At 46.1% G+C, this 23,875-nt stretch overlaps 1 protein-coding gene and 1 long non-coding RNA gene across 2 annotated transcripts; both read left to right on the top strand.

Annotated features, from left to right (window-relative positions):
* The first annotated feature begins 2,039 nt into the window (after window positions 1-2,039).
* Window positions 2,040-6,571, top strand: LOC135809398 (uncharacterized). Its single transcript, XR_010552190.1, has 2 exons — window positions 2,040-2,444; window positions 5,888-6,571. It is a non-coding gene; the product is annotated as an uncharacterized LOC135809398 (long non-coding RNA).
* A 3,676-nt stretch (window positions 6,572-10,247) lies between these two features.
* LOC135809387 (cytochrome c oxidase assembly factor 5-like) lies at window positions 10,248-22,103 on the top strand. Its single transcript, XM_065322730.1, has 3 exons — window positions 10,248-10,526; window positions 14,721-14,819; window positions 21,285-22,103. Exons 1-3 carry the CDS (start codon window positions 10,353-10,355, stop codon window positions 21,327-21,329), a joined length of 318 nt encoding a protein of 105 aa, XP_065178802.1. The 5' UTR covers window positions 10,248-10,352; the 3' UTR covers window positions 21,330-22,103.
* Window positions 22,104-23,875: the final 1,772 nt, after the last annotated feature.

Here is a 23,875-nt window from a genome sequence, read left to right as displayed (position 1 = left end):
CCATACCGCTGCATACTGCATGCACTACAAATACAATCAAAAGTAGTCCTGGCGCATGGCAGGATCTACGTGTAGGAGACGTAGACTGGATCATGGAGTCTATAAAACCCCACTACACGTGTAGATCTACTAAAATACTGTACACGTACTACTAGTACTAGTACTAGTGCCACCGGCCGGCGATAGGAAAGCTGCCCCACCAAACTTGACTAGTACTCAATCTGCGGACAGCATGCTGTTTCGTTCTTTGAGAACTCATCAGCGCAGCACAGAGGAAATGAGGCCGAACCTGATAGCAATGAAAATGAAAATTTCCAATCAGGCCCGAACGTACTGTACCTTGCCAGAGTGCTCAAACTGACAAGTCAAAATTGACTAGTATAGTTTACGTGTACCAAAGGTCCAAAGGTTACGATTCTCACTTATTCTCAACGCTCAATAGGACAGTTGATTATTATTATTATTATTATTATCAAATTCAAATTTTTGATAGGGCAATCCCCACAGGCCTAAGGGCAGGCCTTCTTACAGGGTACCCTAATTACATGTATGTGTCGATTTCTGTATAACGACTTCTATTTTCACGACAGATTTCTCCTCGCTTACTCGTTAGAGTTAGCACTTCGTTATATAATATTATTATGTGTAGAAGAAAAATGGACATATTATGGATACGAGTTAAGAGTAACTCTCCATCACTGTAACATGATACTACATGTATATACAGTCAGAAAGTGCAACAACTAGGCACAAAACTGACAGAGTACTGAGACATTCGACGTTCTGACACCTAGCTTCAACACATCTCCGTAGCGCTAACCGACAGCCTTCCAACTTGGAAGGTTCAAGGTTATGGAAAGACCAAAGAGGGGAAGGCAAGCGCAACGAAAACGAGCAAAAGCTACAGTCCCAACGGAACAAAGAATGCCGATTGTTACTGGACGATGACGAGACCAGTACGATATTTGACAAAGCGGGACTCTAACTACAATTCGAAGCAGCAAAGCAGCACACCACCCAACTTGGGTGGGTCATAAATATCAAAGATAAGTAAAGAAAGGGAAGCTTTGCGAAAACGAATTGTACAAGCCGAACCTTGAACCTTCCAAGTTGGAAGGCTGTCGGTTAGCGCTACGGAGATGTGTTGAAGCTAGGTGTCAGAACGTCGAATGTTTCAGTACTCTGTCAGTTTTGTGCGTAGTTATTGCACTTTCTGACTGTATAATAGTGATGGAGAGTTACTCTTAACTCGTATCCATATGTCCATTTTTCTTCTACATTTATTTATGGCTCAACATCCGAGTTTCAAATATTATTATGGCTTTTACAGTAACCGGACACAGCATAATCCCCCCCCCCCCGTACAGGCACACGTACCGGATGTCGCGTTACGTGGGGCCTTTTCCTATCGCCGACAGTACAGTATCAAGAGTACACATGTGACATAGTGACTAGTGTAGTAGTGGGTTTTATGGACTCCTGCCTGGACTGGACTACTGCAGTACAGTGGTCCCTCTATAATCCGGCACCATTTGTGCCACGAAAATCTGCTGGATTAGGGAGGGTGCTGGATTAACAAATCTGATTTACTGCTGCAATGTGCATGAAGAGGACATTTTGGCTACTGAAAATTGTGCTGGTTTATCGAGGGTGCTGGATTATAAAGTGCCGGATTAGAGAGGGACGACTGTATACTACTTACTAGTATGGCCCTATGGGCACACGTCACAAAGAAAACCATCGTCGTTCGTCGATCATCGATATGCATCTATTCTTTGTGACGTGTACGTGTGCCCATAGTGCCATAGTACTGCGCATGGCAAGAGTCCCAGATCTACGTCGGGCCCGGGCCGCGAGGTACGTAGATCTACGTTGCCGGCCGCGTACGTGCACGCGTGACGTGGGCCATGGGGTGACCAGACGACCACTCGTTTATCACGTACCGGTTACCCTGGTTACTAAGTGTAGTCACTGGTACCGGTAGTGGGGGCCCCATGCCCAGCATGATTGTATAATTGTTGTGCGCGTTCTGTCGATTTGGAAAATCGATCGATTTTCTTGCGCGATCTGTCGATCGACAGATCGCGCAAGGATCGATCGATCGGAAAGCGGTGGCGAAACCATTCAAAACAAATCGATCGATTTGGAGCAGCTCCGAAACGTCGTACAGTGTATGTTTAGGACTTTGGTGAACAGCTTTTCAAATGGAAGAAACCAGTTACGGTACCTTTTCTGAGTGCAATCTTCTTCCCCAAATAATTCAAAAATCAGTTCCTTCCGAAAATTCCATCGTGCTGGACCTCGAAGCTGAACGTCATAAGCAAATAGTCAAGCCGTGTGTCGTCTGGATATGCAGTTGTTTGTCATAGCCAACATTCTTCTGGTCCGTTCGTCCTGCCATTTTCCTGACGATCGCAATGAATACGAGCAGCTCTCATGCTCAGGTTAGTGTTTATTGATCTGTCTCTGCACCCACTGCAAGGTATAATTTTTGTGATGCAGCCACTAGCCCATTGTGGAAGTAAGGGAATCACCCAGGTTCTTCGGATTCTCGTCCTGTCCGAAAAATCTCCACGTTTCAACTTCTCATCTTCCCCTCAGGCATGAGCTTGCATATTCATATTTTGTGTTTGCTTTGACAGTGCATTTCATAGGTATCGTTCAGACTTTTAGGGCCCTGTAAAATTGGTGTTTTCCTTCCCGACAGTGATAATGATCGCAATCTATAAAATACATGCGCAGTCATTCTATAGTGTGATAAAACACAAGTGTAACTGTAAGAAAAGAGAAAGAGAGAGGGTGAATAAAACAAACATATGTGCAAAATACAGTTACGGTGCTAAGGAAAGAATGTGGATGCCGTGACATGTTCTTTCTGAATGCATCGGTCTGGCTTACGCTTGTGAATGTAAACAGCATCTATGACTTTTAACTGATTGAAATTCTTTGCAAAACAAACAATACTACAATTGTAAACCGAGAATCATTATACGCCAAACGACACGGGTCACTGAACAACAAATGCTTAAACCCTGCCGTGTTCTTCTTCTCATCGCCAACCTCCCCTTCATCTTCATCCTACAGCGTAAAATGAGTGAGGTGTGGTTTGAGATATGGTTGTTTTTTTAGTTGCCGTGAGAGGGAGAGACAGAGAGAGAGAGACAAAGACAAAGACAGACACACAGACAGAGAGAGAGAGAGAGAGAGAGGGAGGGAGGGAGGGAGAGAGTGAGGCTCTGTCGTTCTGGAGATGTGTTGGTGGTTTTCTCTTTCACCTCTCTTTTCTCTTTATAGTTTTTCACTAATTCGTCATTCAACCCAGAGCTGTGTTTGTTGGCTGGTCGACCACAGGATTTTGTGTGGGGTTGTTCTGGAGTGTCGGACTTTTGTTGTAGTGTGACTGTTACAGTCCTGAAACACATGCAGTAGACACACTACTATAAACATACACTAAAAATGTACAACATGCGCACATTTCCTGGATTGATCAGTGTGGATCGATGGCAATACAGTTGTAGTCTGTAAGCAAACAGCGCCATTTTGACTAGGGTGAAATGGTTAGATAGGTTAACCGGTTATGTAACCGTTAAGAATACACGAACAGTTAACCATATGCATATGGGTTAATCGGTTATTTTCTTTCAATGTCCGCTGTACATAATATACGTGAAAGCATGTGCGTACCCTGTCAGTACTGTGCACAATGGATGTACGGCGTGTATCTCCCTCATCTCTGGGGTTGCTCCCCATATTAGTGATGCTTGCATATGCTCATGATGAGGTTGAGTTGATAAAATGACAAGGTGATGGTGCAATCCGAAGCCCAATGGAGCATACAAAATATTAAAATATGTTGAACCTTTCGTTCAGAAAGTAGTGGACATTCACGCAACTGCATTGTAAATATAAAGGGGGTTTGTCAACTGGCAACCGCTCTATTTAGTTGTTATTCACTCTTTGTTGAACCTGCTCTGGAAAACTGAGCAAAATATAATATGCATCCACTATACATATTGTAAACAGTTTCGTCTGAGACAAAAATGCGATAATACTCATAATACTCATAAAGTATACTTGTGAAGACAAAAACTTTCAAGACGTTTGTAATGAGCCTGAAATGTGTCCTTTTATGAGTATTATACATATTGTAGTGATTGTTTTGGCAGTGCGTGAGGTCATGGTACCATGGATACATGGATTTACAGTCATGTACAGCAATGGTACATGAATACAGGCTACATGTACAGTTTATCTCTTATAGGTTGTAGCAAGAGTAGATAAACAAGAGTGTGCAACTCTGGATCTCTTCTGCACAATCTGCACATACCCCTGCCTGTGGCAGCATTTTTTGTAGACGTCACCTTTTTTCAGAAAAACGCGCATTTTGACGCAGAACAGTGTGAGAGCACGTACTGGGCACCGACCTTGTAATGTAAAGCCCGGCCAAGTGCACGATGCAAACTTTCCAAAAGACCCGCAGCGCATGCGTCATAGAAAAGATTACGTCAACAAAAAATTCCGCCACGGGCCAACCCATCCCGGAGTTGCACACTCTTGTTTATCTACTCTTGGTTCTAGCCTATAACCTTTTGGTTAACCGCAGCCCTAACTTTGACATGTATGGTTTACATTATGTGCCCAACTCGCTATAACATGGACCTCTCTAAAGCATAACACTTGCCGTACCCCAGAGAATATATAGTGAGGTCTCGCCTGTAAGATGAAGTGTGATACCTAGTTATTGCATACATGTACATGTAGGTGTGAACATCATTATAATTGAATTCACGAATCAATTTCATTTCTTGGAGCTGACTGCTTTAATGTCCTCCTCGAATCCCTTCGCACTTTTCCAGTTCATTTCAAATGAAGTTGCAGGAACTCAATGAATACATTGGGCACCATCTAAGGCTGCGTATACACGACTACGCTGGGGGTGAAAGCGCAACTAAATCCTTTCGGATGCATGGTTCATTTACACGGTACGCGGAGCAAAACGTAATAGTTGTACACCAAAGCGGAAGAGAACCAAAACGCTGGCCAAGGTGGAAGAATTTGAAAACGGAAATGTTCTGCCGTATAAATTTGGGTGTGTAAACAGTCGAAACGGTCTGCTGGCCTCGTTTCCGTCACGTTTGTTCCGTTTTCGGCCGTTCACACGGATCCGACAATAAAACTCTTTTTTTACAATTTTCGTCATGTGACGAGTGCTGGTGTGTGCCCTGTTTTCGATTATTCCTTGAGTGTGATTGGTGCTTCCACGACAACACTCGACACATGACGAACTTTTGCGGATCCTTTGCTCCCGTGTAGACGCGAGAAAACGATACAAACCGAGACCACCTCGGATCAGCTTTGATCGTGTAAATGCACGAAAATGAAAAAAGAAATGCGGGACTGAAAACGGAAAATGGCCGTGCGTTGTCGTGTAAACGCAGCCTCAGAAGACATTAGGCCCAGTTGGGAATGTTCCTGTAAAATAAGAACATTACACTGTAATAGGAAGTGCATGTGCCTTGAATGTACAGTCCTGCTCAATGAAATCCAGTCGTGTCACTCAAGTTTGCGCCTTGCACCATTTCGCAGCCCAGTGTTCGCAGGTCTAGGGCTGCGCAACGCCCGGTACTTGAGCGACGCGACTTGATTTCAGGATTTCATTGGGCAGCACTGTACGAAGGCAATTCTCCCATACAAACAGCATGGTGCTGCTGACAAGATGAGATTCACTAAAGTGGACTTTCTTTAGAGGATGGCTCAGCTTTTGTATACTTCTGTAGCGTCGTTCCCATGCCATGAATTTAATGATGAAATTCGTTCGCGAAACCAAGAGGCTTACATCACCTTACTATTATTGTACCTTCACTTTCTTTTACCTTTTTTCATGCAGGATTCTGAAAGCTAGAGGAATCCCACTAGCCCCAAGCACTGAGCTCACGGCTACCAGCCACGAATCAGGCATGGTGTATCACGACATCTATATGTTTTGCATCCATTTGATTACTAGTACCGTAAAGTACCGCCAGAGTGCCCCACTATCTCGTCCTTTCGTGGTCGTATTGTGTAGGTGGTCTCCCGTCTGTAGGTCATACGACACGAACTTCGTACACATATTGCACGTTGTGCAGACAATCCGTACCTTCGAGCGGACACGAGCTCCACACAAAAACCTTCCTCTGACGTTAGTACACCATACACACTTCGTTGCATTCTGCCGTACGATTTTCCTTTCCCTGGACCCTGGCTGTAAAATCAAGGTGGGGCGCTCTCGCGAGACGGGGCGCTCTCGCGGTACTTTACGGTATACCATTCACACATAACATGATCTCGCTGTGCCCATGGTGCACTGTAGACTCAACATCCCGCTTTAAAGTAAGCTTCACAATCACACGTTAATGCTCCTAACATGTTATCTCGCACTTGATGGCATTACTCTATTTCTGCCTTTAGTATTAGACTCTACACTATCGCTCATCGCGTATTTGACTCTACTCTTTTTCACTGCTATTATTATGCTACGTTGATGCTCAATGTTAATATTGTGTGAGTCAAGTGTGCGCCCTGTGCCAGTTGACAGCCCAGTGTTCACAGCTGCACAACGTTCCACACGGCATTCACTCGCTTCATTGGACTTCATTGAGCACCACTGTAGTATTCTGTGTTGGTTGATCAGCCCTTCTAGTGACGACTCCTGTCTGTCACTCTATCTTGAAAGGGACTTTTCGGCTTTGTACTGCATGACCATTGTGTGTGGACTCACGAGTTACTTGGAGTACAATTCACTATAAACTTCACTATAGTAAAGCCTGCCCTGACAAGACGCCCTTGGTGCAGCGGAAACTGTCCTGATGTGACAGGACCCCGCTTGATCCAGGAATGCACTTTCGATCCACAGCACTTTGGTGCATGAAATTTTGTCCGGTAAATACAGGATTCCGCTTGGTACAGGGTCCGGCAAACACGGGTTTTACTGCAATCCAATTTCCCAATGCATACGTTTCATTGCATATGCTTCAATTGTATTTTGTGTGTACTTTGGGGGGGGGCTGGGAAAGTCTACGTTTTGTGAAGCCGCTGCGACCGGCGACAATTATGTACATGACATTGAGGAGATTATTTGAAAAATAATCCCCGCGGCGCGGACATATCCTGTTAGGCATATGCGGGCAGAATTCAGTACTTTTTCTGGTAAGTTTCATGCATGTTTGGTATGTGGATAAAGAAATGGAGCAGAATTCGAGGAATTGCCCGCCATAAGGTTTGTATGGTTCTGCCAATTTCACAGCTTTTCGAGCAGAATCTCCCACCTTTTCGAGCATTATCCGCACACCCCTATATCCTGTTTAGACGACACTTTCGGGTGATCAGCATGAACCGATGTGAACGGAACACTGAACATGGATATTACCAAGAGGGGTTATGTACTCTTGATATTACGGTGAAGCCTAACAATTTGTGGCATTTAACATACAGAAAATGATGCTGATTTTCATACATGTATTATAACATTATGGGAATATCGCAGTGAATCTTCAAAGCACTAGGTGGTCTGCACTCTACAATGTGACCTGTGCGATTATATCGTTCAATAATGTCTGCCTGTTCCGAGCCACCAATCGCACCAAAGACCATTACTTCTTCAAAGAATCGTCATCTACTGTTTACTGAGTGGTGTGCGGCCAGTCGCCAAGTACTCGTACCATACCAGTGCGAGTACTGATTACGATGATGCCGTTCACAAGGGAGTAGTAAAATACCTACTCCGCGCCCAGCTCACAATCGATCGATTTGGTTTCTTTTTTTTGTTGCGCGATCGATCGATTTTGCGCGATCGATCGATCGTTGCGCGATCTGTCGATCGACAGATCGCGCAGCAAAATCGATCGATGTGGCAGATCCATAGATGGCGCACAACATAATCATTGTGTACGTAGTATGAACTTTTTTTTTCTTCCGAAATTTCTGAAAACCTACGCGGGCGATGACGAGAAACATAGAAAAAACAAAGTGTGGCCTAATAATATTATGGTCAGGGAGTCGTAAAATACCGGGAGGCGACACGAGATGCACAACTCCCTGACTCCCTGATTATGGTATGATCAAATGTTACGTAATCGTTGGACTTGGATGATCGATGATGTATACAGAAAAATTAAAGGGGAAGTTAAGGCAAAAATTAAAATTTCACCAGTTGTAGTATTCGGGGTGCTGAGTCGAATGGTCTTGGTCCGAGAAAGCTGAGACGCTCCCTTCCTACTTGAATCCCAATCGAACTCGCGCACTTCCACCGAAACTGGGTGACTGCGCCCTACTAGATGGGGATTTGTATGCAAAATGTCACTAAAAGCGCCATTTCGTTCTTATAAAAGCACTGATGACCGCGATTGGCCCATATGTTGTAGTCTTTTGGACGCTGAGTCGACTGGTTTTGGTCCGAAAAGGCTGCGATGCAGCGTTCGCCCCTAATTCCCAATCGAACATGGTTGAAGAAGCGGTCACGTGCTCCTGCGTACACCAGTCACCTGGTCACCGTGCCTGCAGGGTACAACTTACAGCCTGTTTTGACCTTTTTTGGGTGCAGTCCTGTCACTCGAGTTGAACCTTGCCCTTGGGCTTGGTGTGAAAGTTGTCGCCTGCTGGCGTGGTGACCAGGTGATTTTGGCACCCAGGAGCACGTGACCGCTTCTTCAACCATGTTCGATTGGGAATAAAGGAGGAACGCTGCATCGCAGCCTTTTCGGACCAAAACCAGTCGATTCAGCGTCCAAAAGACTACAACATATGGGCCAATCGCGGTCATCCGTGCTTTTATAAGAACGAAATGGCGCTTTTAGTGACATTTTGCATACAAATCCCCATCTCGTAGGGCGCAGTCACCCATTTTCGGTGGAAGTGCGCGAGTTCGATTGGGATTCAAGTAGGATGAGAGTTCTCCCATTAGTAGTAGAGAGGTTCTGCAAAACGAAAATGTGTACGAACTTTCGCTCTACGTCACGAAGTGAGAAACTTCGCACGAACTTTCGCAACTTTGGACGCGAAACTTGCAGGGAACGCGAAATGAACTTTCGTAGGAAGTTTCGTGAGATTGGGTCATGTCGTACGTGCACTTGGCGCGTGCAAACTACGAAAATGTGCAGAACACAAAGTTCGTGCGAAAATTCGTACACATTTTCGCAAGGCCTGTCGCGAAACTTCGTTCGAATTTTCGTTGTGCAGAACCTCTCTAGTAGTGAGGTTTTGCATTCCGAATTTCGGTACAGCGTTCTTCGGTCATTTGTCGAACATCAAAATGTCGAATTTTCGCACCGACGTTTGTTTTGCAAGTCGAAAATGATGTGTTTTCATTCCGTGAGCCCCAGCATCAGCAACGTCCTGTCCCGTGCTCCTTTTCTTGCTGATTCCAACGAACTTTGATCGCCCAAAGAGTCGAGGGCCAAACCTGCCTCCTCAGTCGCCTCAGAAAAACCAACTCCATGGCCAAGTCAAATTTTATGCGTGCCGCCATAGTCTTTTCAGCCACACAGATGACGGTGAGGACACTCCAGGCGAAAGAGAGTAGACAGGCAGTGGAGAGCAGCAATCAGAGGTAGCTGACGATGCCAAAGACGCCTGCCAAGCGATGCCGATAAGACACCACCTTGAATAAATCAAGCGCTAGCGCTCTTCTACAAGAAAATGCATCCGAAAAATATTTTCGGCAAAGTGGGCTTTTTCCGAACAAACACGCCGAATCTTCGTGTGCATTTTCGACCTCGCTCTCGCGTGCCGAATCTTTTTGCCGAATTTCGGAATGCAAAACCTCACTAGTATTACTCTTTTTTCGTATTATTAGTTTGTTTCTTTTGTTATGATTTCTTGTGTTTTTCACTCGGCTTTATTATCATTAATTATTTTAACTTATTATTTGGTGCACATTAGCGCTACATGGTTTATAATTTCCCTTTTTCTTGATTTTGTATTTAGCGCTTTCGGGTGTTATTATTTATTTTTCTTATTTTCGCACTAAATTATTATTTTTGGCTACCGTTAACGCGTTCTGCTTTCGTTTTGCGTGGATATTTGTAAAATTGTTTTATACACCCGAATTCAAGTGCCGGATTACGATGTAGGAATTGAAGTTATGAACTCTTGATATTATTCAAAATCGAAAAGAAAGAATACTACATTATACATAGTAGAAAAAAAAAAAAAAGAAGTAGGAAGGGAGCGTCTCAGCTTTCTCGGACCAAGACCATTGGACTCAGCACCCCGAAGACTACAACTGGTGAAATTTTAGTTTTTGCCCCTTTAATGATTGTGTACTGAGTACATTGTATTTCCGAAAGTGTGGGTAGTAAGTACTCTTGCAATGGTACATGGTGGAGACGATAGTCGACATCATGGATCATTCTGAAGCTGGTCAGCTGCGAGCGGAGACCGAAGCCGAGCTGAAAGCAAAATCTGGGGAGTTTTACGACTCGACGAAAGCGTGTGCAGCACCAAGGGCCAGATTACTACAATGTCTTCGAGCGAGCAATTGTGTGAAAGAGGTGCGTGGACAGTTTCGAAATTTTCACATTGAACATTGCATATTTGTGGAACTTTGGAAGGTGCAGAGCAAGTTCTGGTGGGTATATTTGCACGTTCACTGGTGCTTGAAGTCGAATACGTGCACACAACGTAGAGTATTAAGCTAATACTGGTAATTATTGTTACGTCAAGTTCTGAGAATTTTAGAAACGTTTGAAAAGAACAAGAATACATAGAAGTTCATAAAACTCATACAGGGTTTCTGTACTCTTGATAGAACTCATACAGGGTTTCTGTACTCTTGATAGAACTTATACAGGGTTTCTGTACTCTTGATAGAACTTATACAGGGTTTCTGTACTCTTGTCTGGATTATGTGGATAAGACAATCAAGGCATACTTCATGCGACGTGACTACAATGGCGTTGTAGTCACGTGTAGTCATTGTGTGTAGCACTGTGTACTTAGGGCCCGGTCACACATGCACTTGAAAGTAGCGTATACGCTGAAGCGAGGTCGCAGCAGCGAAAAATGGCATGGCAACGGCGAAAAGCGGATCTTCCGCTTCAGCGGAAACTCCAATCCGCTTCCTCCAAAATGTTCGAAGCGAGACTGTCGCTTCTGCGGATTCGCTTCAGCGGAAAACACCACGGTCTGCTGTATATGGACTTGCTACGAGAAATTTGTATGCGATGATGTCCATGCAGCAAAAATACGTGCAAGATAGTCATTGACCTCGTCTATTATCCGTACCGTATGCACCACAGTCCACTTTACTCTCATTTTCCGCCAAAGTAGGAGTTGTGCCCTGTTTGTATGTGTGACCATGCACACGTGGTTTCGCTGGAGCAACACCAGGCGCGCTGCCGCCGAACGTCGTCGCCGAAGCGAATCCCAGTGCATGTGTGACCGAGCCCTTAGCTGGACTCCGCCGAAGCGAATCCCAGTGCATGTGTGACCGAGCCCTTAGCTGGACTCGGCAGAAGCAGGATGGTGTGGAAGAGTACTGTACTTGAGCAGTGTATCATCTATGCCAAGTCATTACCAGGCAGACGTATTAAGCGGGATTCACAGAAGCTTTTTTTGCGATGCGGCAGCCGCGAAACCGGGAAATCCCCAAATCGCAGCCACCTCGCACCCCATGCAACTGCCGCAACTGGGCCATCGCAGAAGTTGAGCTTGGCTCAACTTTTGCGATGCGACAAGCGATTTGGCGTACGATTTTGGCCTTTTCTACAGCAAAGTTGTACAAAGGTTCAAGAGTTGCCTGTGAATTTGTACACGTACCAAACCGCGCGAATACCATGGTGACGTACCCACCTGCATTGAACTTCGCGCCAAGTCAGCAAGGCGTTGTCGCATCACTGACTTCTTCTGTGAACGGTATTTCGCGAGTTCGCATCGCACGCGTCCGTCGCAGATCGCGTCGCATCGCGTGTCGCATCGCAAAAAAGCTTCTGTGAATCCCGCTTTAGACTGCCCCCCCCCCCCCCCCCCCTGGAAAACCGCAGGGGTAAAAATCAGAAATTTGCGCAAGAAATTGCGGGCGAAAAGAATGAATAATGTGGGCCAGATATAGAAATACCGTATTAGGCCAAAACAAAAAATAGGCTTGTTTCCGGTCGGCAACCCCTCAAAAAGGAGACTCGGTCGGCCGGAATGAAACTTTTTATGGATACTTTTTTTGGTTCCTCAATCGTTGTGGCATTGATGGACAAGAGCACCTACACATGTACATTGTACATTATATTATCATGGCAAGGATCAATGTCAAAGTTGACTGACTCACTGTTCTTGTACAGCATTTGGTGTATTCCTGTTTTCGTACATCCTGAGAAATCAAGCAAACAGTTCGAGTCCTTCCAGCTCCGTTATTCTAGCTCGTATCGACCCCGGAGGGTTTCGAGCCGACAGCTGAGAATCTCTGCTACCTTGTAGGTGTTTCGATTGTGGAATTCGGTTGAGATTTGACTGAGTTATGACTCTTTTAATGCACTGGCACACATGGCATTGCCACCGTTTGCATACATTTGGGACCAAAAAAAAGTTTCAGAATTTGGGAAAAAGTGGCCCGGTCGGGCGACCGGAAACAAGGTCATTATTTGTTTTGGCCTTATCTCTAATATAAGCACAGTCTCCAATAATAGCACGTCTCCAATAGTAGAACACCTTGGGCGGCATTCAAAAAATAAAGTGCTCAGTCTCCATTATAAGCACACTGTCTATGGTTACCTGCAAGAGTACATAACCCCCAGAGTGTGCAACGCGCGATAGGGTCTTGTCACGACTCGCTTTCAACATTACGTCATTTTCATGCACATTTTCATGTAGCGAATGTCGCGGCCTGCATACGCAGCTACATGAAAATGACGTAATGTTGAAAACGAGTCGTGACAGACATTTATGTGGCGTTGCACACTCTGGGGGTTGTGGACTCTTGGTACCTGGTAAAATGCATGTACCGTATTATCTCTAAAATGCAGTACCGGCGAAAAACCCCTGAAATGTGTGTGTCTGACATGAATTTGGCATGGCAACATGCCTCTGAAATGAGGTTGAAATAATAATGGAACAGTCTCCAATAAAGGAACGTCTCCATTAGTAGCACGGGGCGGAGGTACATTGTAAAAATAAACGACCAAGCTTATATTAAAGATAATACTGGTACTGTAAGACCAGATATTTTAACGTCAATTAAAGTTAACGATCTCCGGATTTTTGTGGGTTAGCGAGGTGAAATTCTAACGAATTCCGTCTCAAAACCGGGAAATGACAGTACAGGTACACATCGTTTTGTACATAACGACTTCAAATGTTTACGATTTTTTTATTTCGTTAAATTGTTAGAATTAAATGTTCGTTAACATTTCTGGTCTTACAGTAGTAAAATACAGTCAACTTTGCGAATAACGACACTCGGCGGGGCATCAGAAAAGTGTCCTTATTCGCGAAGTGTCCTTATACCCGAAGTCGCATTATGTATTACAGTTAGATGGGACTTTGCTCAGGGCACGGTAATTCTGTCGTTATTCGCGAATTGTCGTTATATCCGCAGTCGTTATTAGCGAAGTTGACTGTAGTACGAAATAGAGTAGTAAATTTGCGGAAAATGCAGTATCTTGCAACGATAGTTTTGGACCACAAAAACGTGAACGGAGGATCTAGCAAGGAATTTCGAAGCACGAAGAACAGTGCGCTGTCAAAATTCGGCCCTGGGGACAAACGTTCACAGCCACGCGCTTCGCGTCCACCAAGTACACATAGCTAAGCGCACAGAACACACCATGCATGAAAGTCTGTACAGTGTGGGCCATGGCATGGGCTCACGGATTCACTGACAATTGAGGCAAAATGAAGAAATTGCGCGTTTTCCACGGAAAATGCTAGATTCGCGGAAACCTACGAAAATCGCGGAATTTGTCGCGGCCACGGAATCGTGATTTTCCAAAGGGACAGATTTAGACTAGAATTATATTATTGGCAGAAAGTGACTGAGCCATTGCACAGAGAGACTGATTTAATCACAAAGGAATTAGCGTTTCGAACAAGAAGTAGGAAGTACATTCCCAAACAGCTCGTGCATGCGTACACAGAATTTGCCATCACTATTTATTTTAAGTAAAAGTGGGGAGGCTTCCTGCAGTTTCATGAACAGTTCAGAGTAGAGGCTACACGCTTTCTTCCATTGACACTGGAATAATTCAACTCATTTCACAATAATTATTGTGAAATGAGTTGAACTATTGCAGTGTCAATGGAAGAGAGCGTGTAGGCTCTACTCTGAACTGACTATTTATTTTACTTGAGGTAATGCGAACAGATTAAACGTGAAATGCGACACTTGCCTCTAGGAGGAGGGGACGTGGCACAGACACTGGTGCGGCGTTCACACCGGAAATACGATTCTGTACATTTGATGTGTGAGGTCACGACACCAGCACACGGTTTGTCCAGGTTGGTAAAAAACTGGCTTTCTTTGTTTGTCTGTTTGGACTCTCTTTGTGTTTCTGTGTGGGTATGTGTGTGCGCTGTGTGCATGCGCGTGTGTACGTGTGCTCGTATGTGTGTGTGTGTGTGTATGTGCGTGTGTGTGTATGTGTGTATGTGTATGTATGTGTGTGTGTGTGTGTGTGTGTGTGTGTGTGTGTGTGTGTGTGTGTGTGTGTGTATGTATGTGTATATGTGTGTGCTCGTGTGCGGGTGCTTTGGTACAGCGTGGTCTAACGCCACGCGAGTGCCTGCTGCTGAAAGAGGAGGGTGCATACGAGTGCGAGCAGTTCCGCTTGAGATTGTTCTACTGTAAACATTCTATGGTAAGTTTGGTGTTCGCATACGGGTTTATACTCGCGTCATCAGTCACACGCTTTTTGTAAAGTCACGCACTCCTGACAAGTCGTGCACCTTTGAAATCCAGACGGCATGTACAGTCAACTTCGCTTATGACGACACTCGGCGGGGCATCAGAAAAGTGTCCTTATTCGCGAAGTGTCGCTATACCCGAAGTCTCATTGTGTATTACAGTTGGATGGGACTTTGCTCTGGCATGGAAATTCTGTCGCTATTCGCGAATTGTCGTTATATCCGAAGTCGTTATTAGCAAAGTTGTGTGTACTTTTGTATGTGTCTACACAGGGTTCTAACCAGGAAAAAGGTGTAGGGGTTGGATGGGGGACGGGGGGGGGGGGGAGCATGGAAACAAACAGTTCACCCTTTTTGTCCATGTGTCCACTATTGCCTTGTCACACAGAGTGCTACGTACGGGCACAGCGAGCACCCGGAATGATCAATTTGTGGCCGCATTTCCATTGTGTGAACTGAAAAACACGAAAATCGAAAAAAATGAGTAGGGCGGTACGTCATCAGAGTGGGGAGGGGGGGGGGAGGGGGGTGGCACAATCAGAGTAGGGGGGGGGGGGGGCATAATCAGAGTAAGGGGGGGGGGCACAATCAGAGTAGGGAGTGTCCATCCCGAGTGCATGTAGCAGCTTTGACTTCTGCGTGGACACTATGCCTCCGTTGGCAGTTGCTATTGACCATGCAACTTGCCAGAGCTCCTACTGAACTAACGTTCGCACATCGAATGTGCGGTTTTAGCCATTATTTGGAACTGTGTGAATAGCGGGCGGTCAGCTTTCACGGCTTCAAATTCGGAAGTTGACTTTGCCTTCTTCTTACTGTACGTGAATGAATGCAGCTTCCTCGCTGGAATTCGATCAAAGAAACTGGTGTTGCGAGACTGAAGACGCTCTTTGACTAACAGCTGGAAAGCTACTTCGCCTTCAATCTGGGCCTGCAACAACTCTGTTTGAGCAGCTGGAAGGCTACTTCGCCTTCAATCTGGGCCTGCAACAACTCTGTTAGAGCAGCTGGCGCACACACACACAGTTCTTGTGGATAGGCTCACCGGCTCCTTTCAATCAAACAGACTTTCCCAATCCAGTGGCCGCTCCACAATCTTTCCCATGGCTTTTTCTTCTCGGGAGATGTTGGCCGCTGCTTCATCTGGGTGGCGTGCAAACATCTCCGAACGCAACACCCTCATCCATTCTGGCCAAGTCGTGGCATGCTCTTACGGTTGCCGAACGTTCATGGATTGTTAGTGTCCATCAATGATTGACAGCACCAGGATTGCGGTTGAACCCGACAATACCACCAATGGTCTTGCTATCACGGTTCAGTGTCTGTTCAATTGCTTGATTCACTGGAACCTGTGCCAATTGCCGTTCTGACACGGTAGTGCTACTAGTCACCTTGCAGCCCTTCTGACTGGAGAAGCAGGGTTGGTATTTCCGGCACCGAGCACATGGTGTTCAGAAAGGGGTTTGTACCATGCCGAGCGGAATCAGGGGTTGAAAATAATTCTGGTAGCCCATCTGCAGTGGTCTCCCCTCGGGTAACCGGGGATGGCCGAATTGGTCTAGCCAAGGGAGTACAATTGATCCACCCATTGGCATCGCATGCCGTGTCGAAATCAAGGAGAAATGCCTCAAAGTCTTCATAATACTAAGAATTAATCATGAATTGTAACAAGCACACATATACGTACATGTACACCACTACGCACATACGAGTCTGACATACGCCCATTCCGCAGACACCCACATGTACAAACAGAACACGTGTAAGGCAAGTGAATGATAGAAGGAGATGTAGAGAGAAGAAAGAGGGAACCAAAAGAAGAGTAGGTGCAAGCAGAGAAGATCAGGAGTCGCGCATGTTGTGGTTCTGGAAGTATAGTAACTCCGTTGGGGAAGTTCCTGCTGCTAGTCGGGGTTGCAACGGAAGTAGAACTGGGGATGCAACATCCTGAGGTAAGCTCAACTCAGAACGAACACAAAATCAAACACAACCACAAGCACACAACAAGAATGCAAAGCTGTTGGGGGAAGCTCAACAGGGAGGACGAACACTCAGCTGGAGGCGTGGAAACAAATGGGCCAAAGGTGAGGGAAAGAAGCTAGGGAAGTGATGATTCCTCTCACTTGGGAAGGGGCTAAACTCCACAGCGAGGACGAACACTCAGCTGGAGATGACAAGCAAAGGGGCTTAATGAAATGATTGTTGGAAGGGTAAATAGAGGGAACTTTGGAAGTTGGGAAATCGCAAAGTCTGAATGAATGAAAAAATATATATATAAACCGTGACAGTTGCAATTGATAGGGTCAGTTGGCGTGAAAATATTTAGAGGTGGAAAGAGGGATTTTCACCACTCGCCATAAAGACTGCTACGGCATGAAGAAAAGCCAGACAGTGGAGGGAATGTCAACGTCGACAAACATCTCGGCACAAATGGAAGGGGTGGGAGGGGCGTCGAGGATTCAAAACATCTCGACACAGATGGAAAGAGGGAAAGGGCGTGGAGGATTCAAAACAACTCGACACGGATGGAAAGGAGGAAGGGGCGTCGAGGATTCAAAACATCTCGACACAAATGGGAACGGGCGTGGAGGATTCAAAACAACTCGACACAGATGGGAAGGGGGAATGGGCGTGGAGGATTCAAAGCATCTCGACACGGATGGAAAGGGGGAAAGGGCGTCGAGGATTCAAAACCTCTCGACACAGCAAACGTGTATGAAGAACAAAGATTACCACACAGGGAAAGTTGAGGTAGGAGGGGAGAAAAGGCACATTCCATCTCAAGCATTCAAACATGTCTTCCTGTGCGTTTCTCCGAACGAATAGGCATAAAACGGTCAATGGGGAAGCGTCTGCAGTATAGTAACAACAAGAGTTACTAAACACAAAGCTTGTGTTAGAGAGGATACAACTTCAGACGAACAAATTAATGAGTCTAAAGAGGCCGGATACACAGTCAAGGGTTGTACTCTGGTGGTCTAGTGCCATGAAAAACCAGCTCCAAACACTTGACAGTATGGTCAGAATGGATATTGTCACACAAGGGGGCACGGGGGTGATAATTATTCTCAGGCGGTCTAGTACCATGGAAAAGTCTGCCTACAGCACCAACATTTCCCACAGCAATCAGTGCAAAAGGGGTGCATGTGCCTCAAAGTCATCATCACAACACTCTAAATACTTAGAATAAAGGGCTTCCCGCGGAGATTCATCCACAAGCACTTCATAACCAACAGGTGAGTCCTCGTCATACCCAGAATGAAAATCAGCATCACTCAAGGGCACAGCGGACTGCAACAAACCATCAGCCTTACTTTTAAAATTATTGGAACAATTAGAATCCTTATCAGATGGGAAAACTGACAAGCTTTCATTACTATTTTGAAGTAGAATACTTATGTGTAGCGGAGTCATCGGCAGGAACTTCGAATGGAGTAGAATAATCACAGTTATGGACGAACTTTGAAGAATCTGCCTCAGTAACTAGTTTAAATGGCTATTATGAAAGCGGGTGGGGTGGGAAGATGGGCCAGGAGGACGAGAACCATTCCTGTTGTCCCTAAACTCAACTCGACTGTTATGTGGACGGGGACCATGACGAGGAGGACCATACCCGGAACCTTGTTTAGTACGGGGTGGAGGGGGACCATAAGCCATCCCTTGATCAGGACGAGCAGCATAGGATGCATCATGATCAAAATTACGGGGAGAACCATGTGGCATAGGGTGATCGTGATAACCCGACTCAAAAGAAGGTGGGCCCTGGACTGAGCCACGGGGAGGGTCATAACGCCTAGCATAATTATCGTGATAGGGGGGCTGATAACCAGACTCAAAGGAAGGTGGGCCCTGGACTGAGCCACGGGGAAGGTCATAACGCCTAGCATAATTATCATGATGGGAGGTCTGGTAACCAGACTCAAAAGAAGGTGGGCCCTGGACTGAGCCACGGCACGGGCCTGTGCCATAAGAGCGGGCAGAATTAGAGGTAGGTTCATTATGGGAAGGATTGTACTGGGGTTTACGGCCTTTATGGGGATCACCATTAAAAGTACTAACAGGGGCAGACAGGCGAGTCTCGAGTTTCTCTACTGCCAAACAGAGACGGGTGAGCGTATCAGGTTCATTAGTGTACTGCTGTGCACGGGAGTTACTACTATTACCCTTAGAACCAGACCCAGGGGGACGCTCATCTCGTACAGAAGACACAGCTGCACTGTACGGATCATTTCGCTCATGTCTGGCAGAGGCATCAGCAAATGAATGTGCTTCCAAATACAGAGCCCTACGCAGTGCATCTTGCATGGTTTCAGGTTGGCTATCCCTAACCCTTGCACGCAATGACTCGCCTAAAGCCTGAATGAAGGATTCCATGGAATAATCATCCCTCTCTAGTACTCCTGCTCTGGGATAAGCCCTGGCTGTCAACAGACGAATGTCATCGGCTAAAGTCGACAACGATTCCCCATGTTGGCGGCATTTCGTACGTAGCTGGGTTCTACGGACGTACTGGGCTTCGGCTGGCATGTATCGCTCAGTAAGGATTTTTCGAAGGGTGTCATACTGCCCACATTCTACCACTGTTAAACTTAATAGAAAACGTGCAGCACTGTCACGAAGTGACCTCTTTAACAATACAAGTTTACAGTGAAGTTTGCGTGCAGCATCTTCATCCTTCGCCTCCAGCGCAGTAAGAAAGGGGTTATGAGCAACGGGAGTCCCAACATCTGAACCACGGCCAAGGGGACCCGGATACTGATAGTCTTTAGTGGGGAGGGAGGCATCTGGCTTACTAATACTGGCACTAGACTTGGACTTCGTATCATCAGCATAATGAATCTTTGGTGTTGGAATATCGTCAGGTGCGTATGGACCGTCCGAACAAGCTTCAGAGTACCGAGTATAAGATGTTGTCTCTTTAGGTGGGGCCGGGGTAGACGTAACAGGAGATGGGGTAAGGGCGCGTTCAGACTACCGATAAAAAGTGACCGATTGGGAAAGTCGCCAAGGTGATTTGATCACGTGACGTTACTGGCACATTACCGGTGGGAAAATTTTACTGCCGCGGCTGCTGCGGCAGTAAACTTTTACCGGCAGTAAAAAAGTACTCAGGCTGCATGCGCGCTGGGAAAAAAGGGAAAATCCCTTGTCAGAGCCGCGGTGAGAGCTGAAAACTTCACGGTAACGTTAGTTTGTTATCGGTAGTGTGAATGTCCTTCACGGTTTATCGGCATTCACGGTTTGACGGGGTTCACGGTAGTCTGAACGCGCCCTAACCGTATAGTGTGAACCAGATGCTTCCCCTCGGGTTCTTATGGGGGCTGGACGGACAGGCCGAGCCAGAACGGTAGTATCATCCCAACCATTGGCATCACAAGCATTATCGAAATCTAATAAGAATGCTTCGAAATCCTCGTTCTCTTTGCCTGAGAATGGACGGGGCATTATCCAAGAAGATTGATTTGACATATTGAATAGTTTTTTTTTCAAGATCAAATATGGAAGACCGAACAGGTTCGTACGAAGTATGCTACACTAGACAGTAAGGCTGATAAGTCTGATGCACCCGAAACACCACAAAAGGACACCAATTAACACAAAAGGAAAACGAACAAGAACACAACGGTAGGCAGAAGCACTTATGACTAATACGATACACAAGCTTATCGAAGTTACTCACGCGGGGAATTGAAAGGCACCGGGAATATTCATTAGAGAGTCGTTAGGTAGTCGGTAGAGCGGAGGGAGTGGGTATTTAGAGCCAAAGTTGGGCGCCAATGTTACCAAAGGTGTTATTGTTCACACACGTCCACCAGAGATACCAGTTAGTTGAGAGTCGTATATTTCACGAGACGAGGACAGATTATTGAGACACCAGCATTAGGGCAAGGATTCGACTGACTAGCATTAGGGCAAGGATTCGACTGACTAGCATTAGGGCAAGGATTCGACTACTGGCTAGATTATGGAAAGGTTGGTTATATTGTGTGCAATACTACAGAAATACTACAATAAATGTACGGTGCAATGCATGAGCGCGCCCATTTAGCTGGGGGCGCATATTATGTGTATAGCCCGACTATGTACACTATAAAGGGATGTAATTAGATCAAATGTACGGTGGTTTTTATGTGCAGGGGCAGAAGGAGGGAAAACGGGCTACAAATGTGTATGGTACTAATTATTGCATGCAGGGGCAGCGGGGAAATGGGTCAAATATGGTTATGAAGTGTGTACGTACTCTCTGATCCTCTGGTCTTGGAACAGCTGCTGGTGTAATGACTAGGATTTTCTCTCCGGCATTTGTTGTCTGCATTATATTTCCTATCTCCTACCTAGTACCCTCTGCCCCACTTGTACTCATGTGATCAGTTGTACTCGTTTTTCTCTGTTGGTGTTCTGCCCAATGCTCCATGCAGGTAAGCAAAAGAAGTCGCCTGCGTGGTCTGGTTGGAAACGACTAATCCCCCCGTCCGAGTGTGCGTGCTCGTGATCCTTAGCTACATGTATGTGTCGCTGGTGCGTGTGATGCCATTGCCCTCTGCCTGTGATCGGGATTCCTGTCTTCCTTGCACGTTACGATCACCGAACAACAGTATTGATCTACTCTTCACGCTGCTTCCGCCGACCCCATACTGCCATAGGAAATGCGGTTGCAGCTACTTCCAGTGAATGTATCTCTCTGTGTGGATGACTGTACAGAATTGAGCTGTCTGTGGCAGGTGTGTGTGAGCACACTTGGAAGCACCCTCCCTAGCCGACATCGCTGTATCTATCACCAGCTATGGTAAGACTGTATCTGTCATGCTGTTGCTATAGCGACTGGCAAGATGGCCACGGTGCTGCCGTTGCAATGGAAATGGTTCATTTCAATTTTTGACCGATAGACGTTGATCTGCGTTGAGGCTGGGCGTCGGTTTCAGCTGTTTGAGACACTGCATTGAGATGATCACTGAAGCAGCACGCTGTGTCTGTCCTAGGAGGCAGACTGATATGACTGGCGTTGGCACCTGTATGTACAGCTGTAGTATTGTTTGTAATATAGTTTGTGTTATGTTCAATTTTGTTACTGCAAGCCGATTGGTGATTGCTGCTGGCCTGTTTTTCTGCATTGCTGGGTGATTTGATTTCCGCATTTTCTAGTTCCTGACGTTATGATTTCAGCATGACTTCAATACACTGCTAACAAGCTAACACTAACAGTAACATTGTACTAGCAAGAGTACATGAAATCCAGAGTGTGCAGCGCGGATGGGTTGCTGTCACGGCGGAATTCCGTGATTACTCATGCACCATAGGGTGCCATTTACACCTCCCCTGGTTGTTACCAAGAGTATACGGGGAGTCATGTTACCCCCCCCCCCCCCCCCCCCCCGCCACACACCACCCCACCCACCCCGGGTGCTATGCGGGCAGCTATTTTACCTTCCCTACGTACATGTCATTATACTGAAAAGGGGGTTTGTCAACTGACAACCGCTTGTCACACTCGGCGCTTGCGCTGGGTGAAACATTCTTTATTGTGATGTCGAAAACTTAACTTAGTGAACCCTACAGAACAGAACAACAAGGACGATCAAGGCTTGTTTGCTGCTACTTCAAGTTTCATGCTCTCGCAATCATCAGACAACACGAAGATCAGGTGCCGACCATGCCCGTATATATGCCAAGGAAAGGGTGGTGTAAAAAGCTGTGTGAGAATGTGGGGGCTAGCGGTGTTATTTTACGCAGGAGGCTGTGTGCAGAGTGTGTGGTTGATGAAGGCAGGTCTTGTGAACCCTACAGAATTATACATGTGCTCTGAGTAATGGTATTTGCATGGGGAGTAGCCCTTGGCACATTCTGCTCGAAAAGCCAGACATGCAAACCAGCAAGAGTACGCTTGAAACCAGTTACCTTATCTTAAATCTCATGCCAAGTAAGTATCTATGGCAGGCACTTCCTTGCCATTTCTTTATCCACATACCCAAGCATGCATGAAACATACCAGAAAAATACAATGATTTTGTACCAGACTCTACAAAATGTAGTACATGACCATACTAGTCTTGATGTAGATCTACACCATGGACCGGACATAGGGCTTGAAAGTGCTACGTCACAGCATAGCAACAATTTCAAAAATTCAAAAAATGGATCCACTTGGATCCAGTTTTTGTATGGATCCAAGCACATTTCAAGCGGTCTTACCCACAGCATGGTGATGTAGCCAGTGAAACTGACTGATTTGGCTACTGGGGGCGGGGTTACAACTGGTGGTGAAATAAAAGTCACACCTGCATGCGACATGAGTGGGTTGCTATGCACCCACATACTTTAATAGGCAATAGCAAAGTCACACCTTAGTGGATCCAAAAATAGAAATCTGATGTCAACTTACTACTCCCTGGCCGTTTTGACGTCATCACTTTCTAGACCATGGCATGGTACATAACACCAAACCATGGACAGACTGGGCACGGGTCGCACACGCTGTGCGTGTGCAATGGCATTGCGGATATGCGCCCATGCCCAGCCATGCCGCGCGGAGAGAGCTACACTTGTAGAGGACGGTCGTAACTATGGCGACGTAAATTAATAGAGCGTTTGGCAACCATGGACAGACTGGGCACGGGTCGCACACGCTGTGCGTGTGCAATGGCATTGCGGATATGCGCCCATGCCCAGCCATGCCGCGCGGAGAGAGCTACACTTGTAGAGGACGGTCGTAACTATGGCGACGTAAATTAATAGAGCGTTTGGCAATGACACGCGAAGGACTAAAGGGACCGTCACTTAATTTTTGCCGACTACCCGCCAAAAAAATCTTTTCGTTTCACGTGTCAGGCACGTCCGCGAGCGCGTACGACTCGCGATCGCGCGCGCCTGCGCTACCTTTCACGTCAGGCGATCTGTTCACGCCACATGGCTGGATAGCGCGTACATGCAAACATGATTGAAGACTTGCAAAATCAATAATTATTATGTTTACAAAATACAAGTCCAGGCGCTAGGCCTAGGCAGTAATGCC

The sequence above is a fragment of the Sycon ciliatum genome, chromosome 1 (genome assembly GCF_964019385.1).
Source record: "Sycon ciliatum chromosome 1, ocSycCili1.1, whole genome shotgun sequence".
NCBI classification, from domain to species: domain Eukaryota; kingdom Metazoa; phylum Porifera; class Calcarea; order Leucosolenida; family Sycettidae; genus Sycon; species Sycon ciliatum.
The sequence above is the reverse complement of the archived record's forward strand: the minus strand, read 5'-3'. Positions and strand labels throughout refer to the sequence as shown.

Excerpts from the sequence above, each read along its gene's own strand:
- LOC135809387 (XM_065322730.1), top strand. The coding sequence starts at position 10,353 with ATGGTGGAGACGATAGTCGACATCATGGATCATTCTGAAGCTGGTCAG. Across the intron at positions 10,527-14,720 it reads CGAGCAATTGTGTGAAAGAG|CGTGGTCTAACGCCACGCGA; the intron begins GTGCGTGGACAG and ends GCTTTGGTACAG. Across the intron at positions 14,820-21,284 it reads TCTACTGTAAACATTCTATG|GTAAGCAAAAGAAGTCGCCT; the intron begins GTAAGTTTGGTG and ends TGCTCCATGCAG.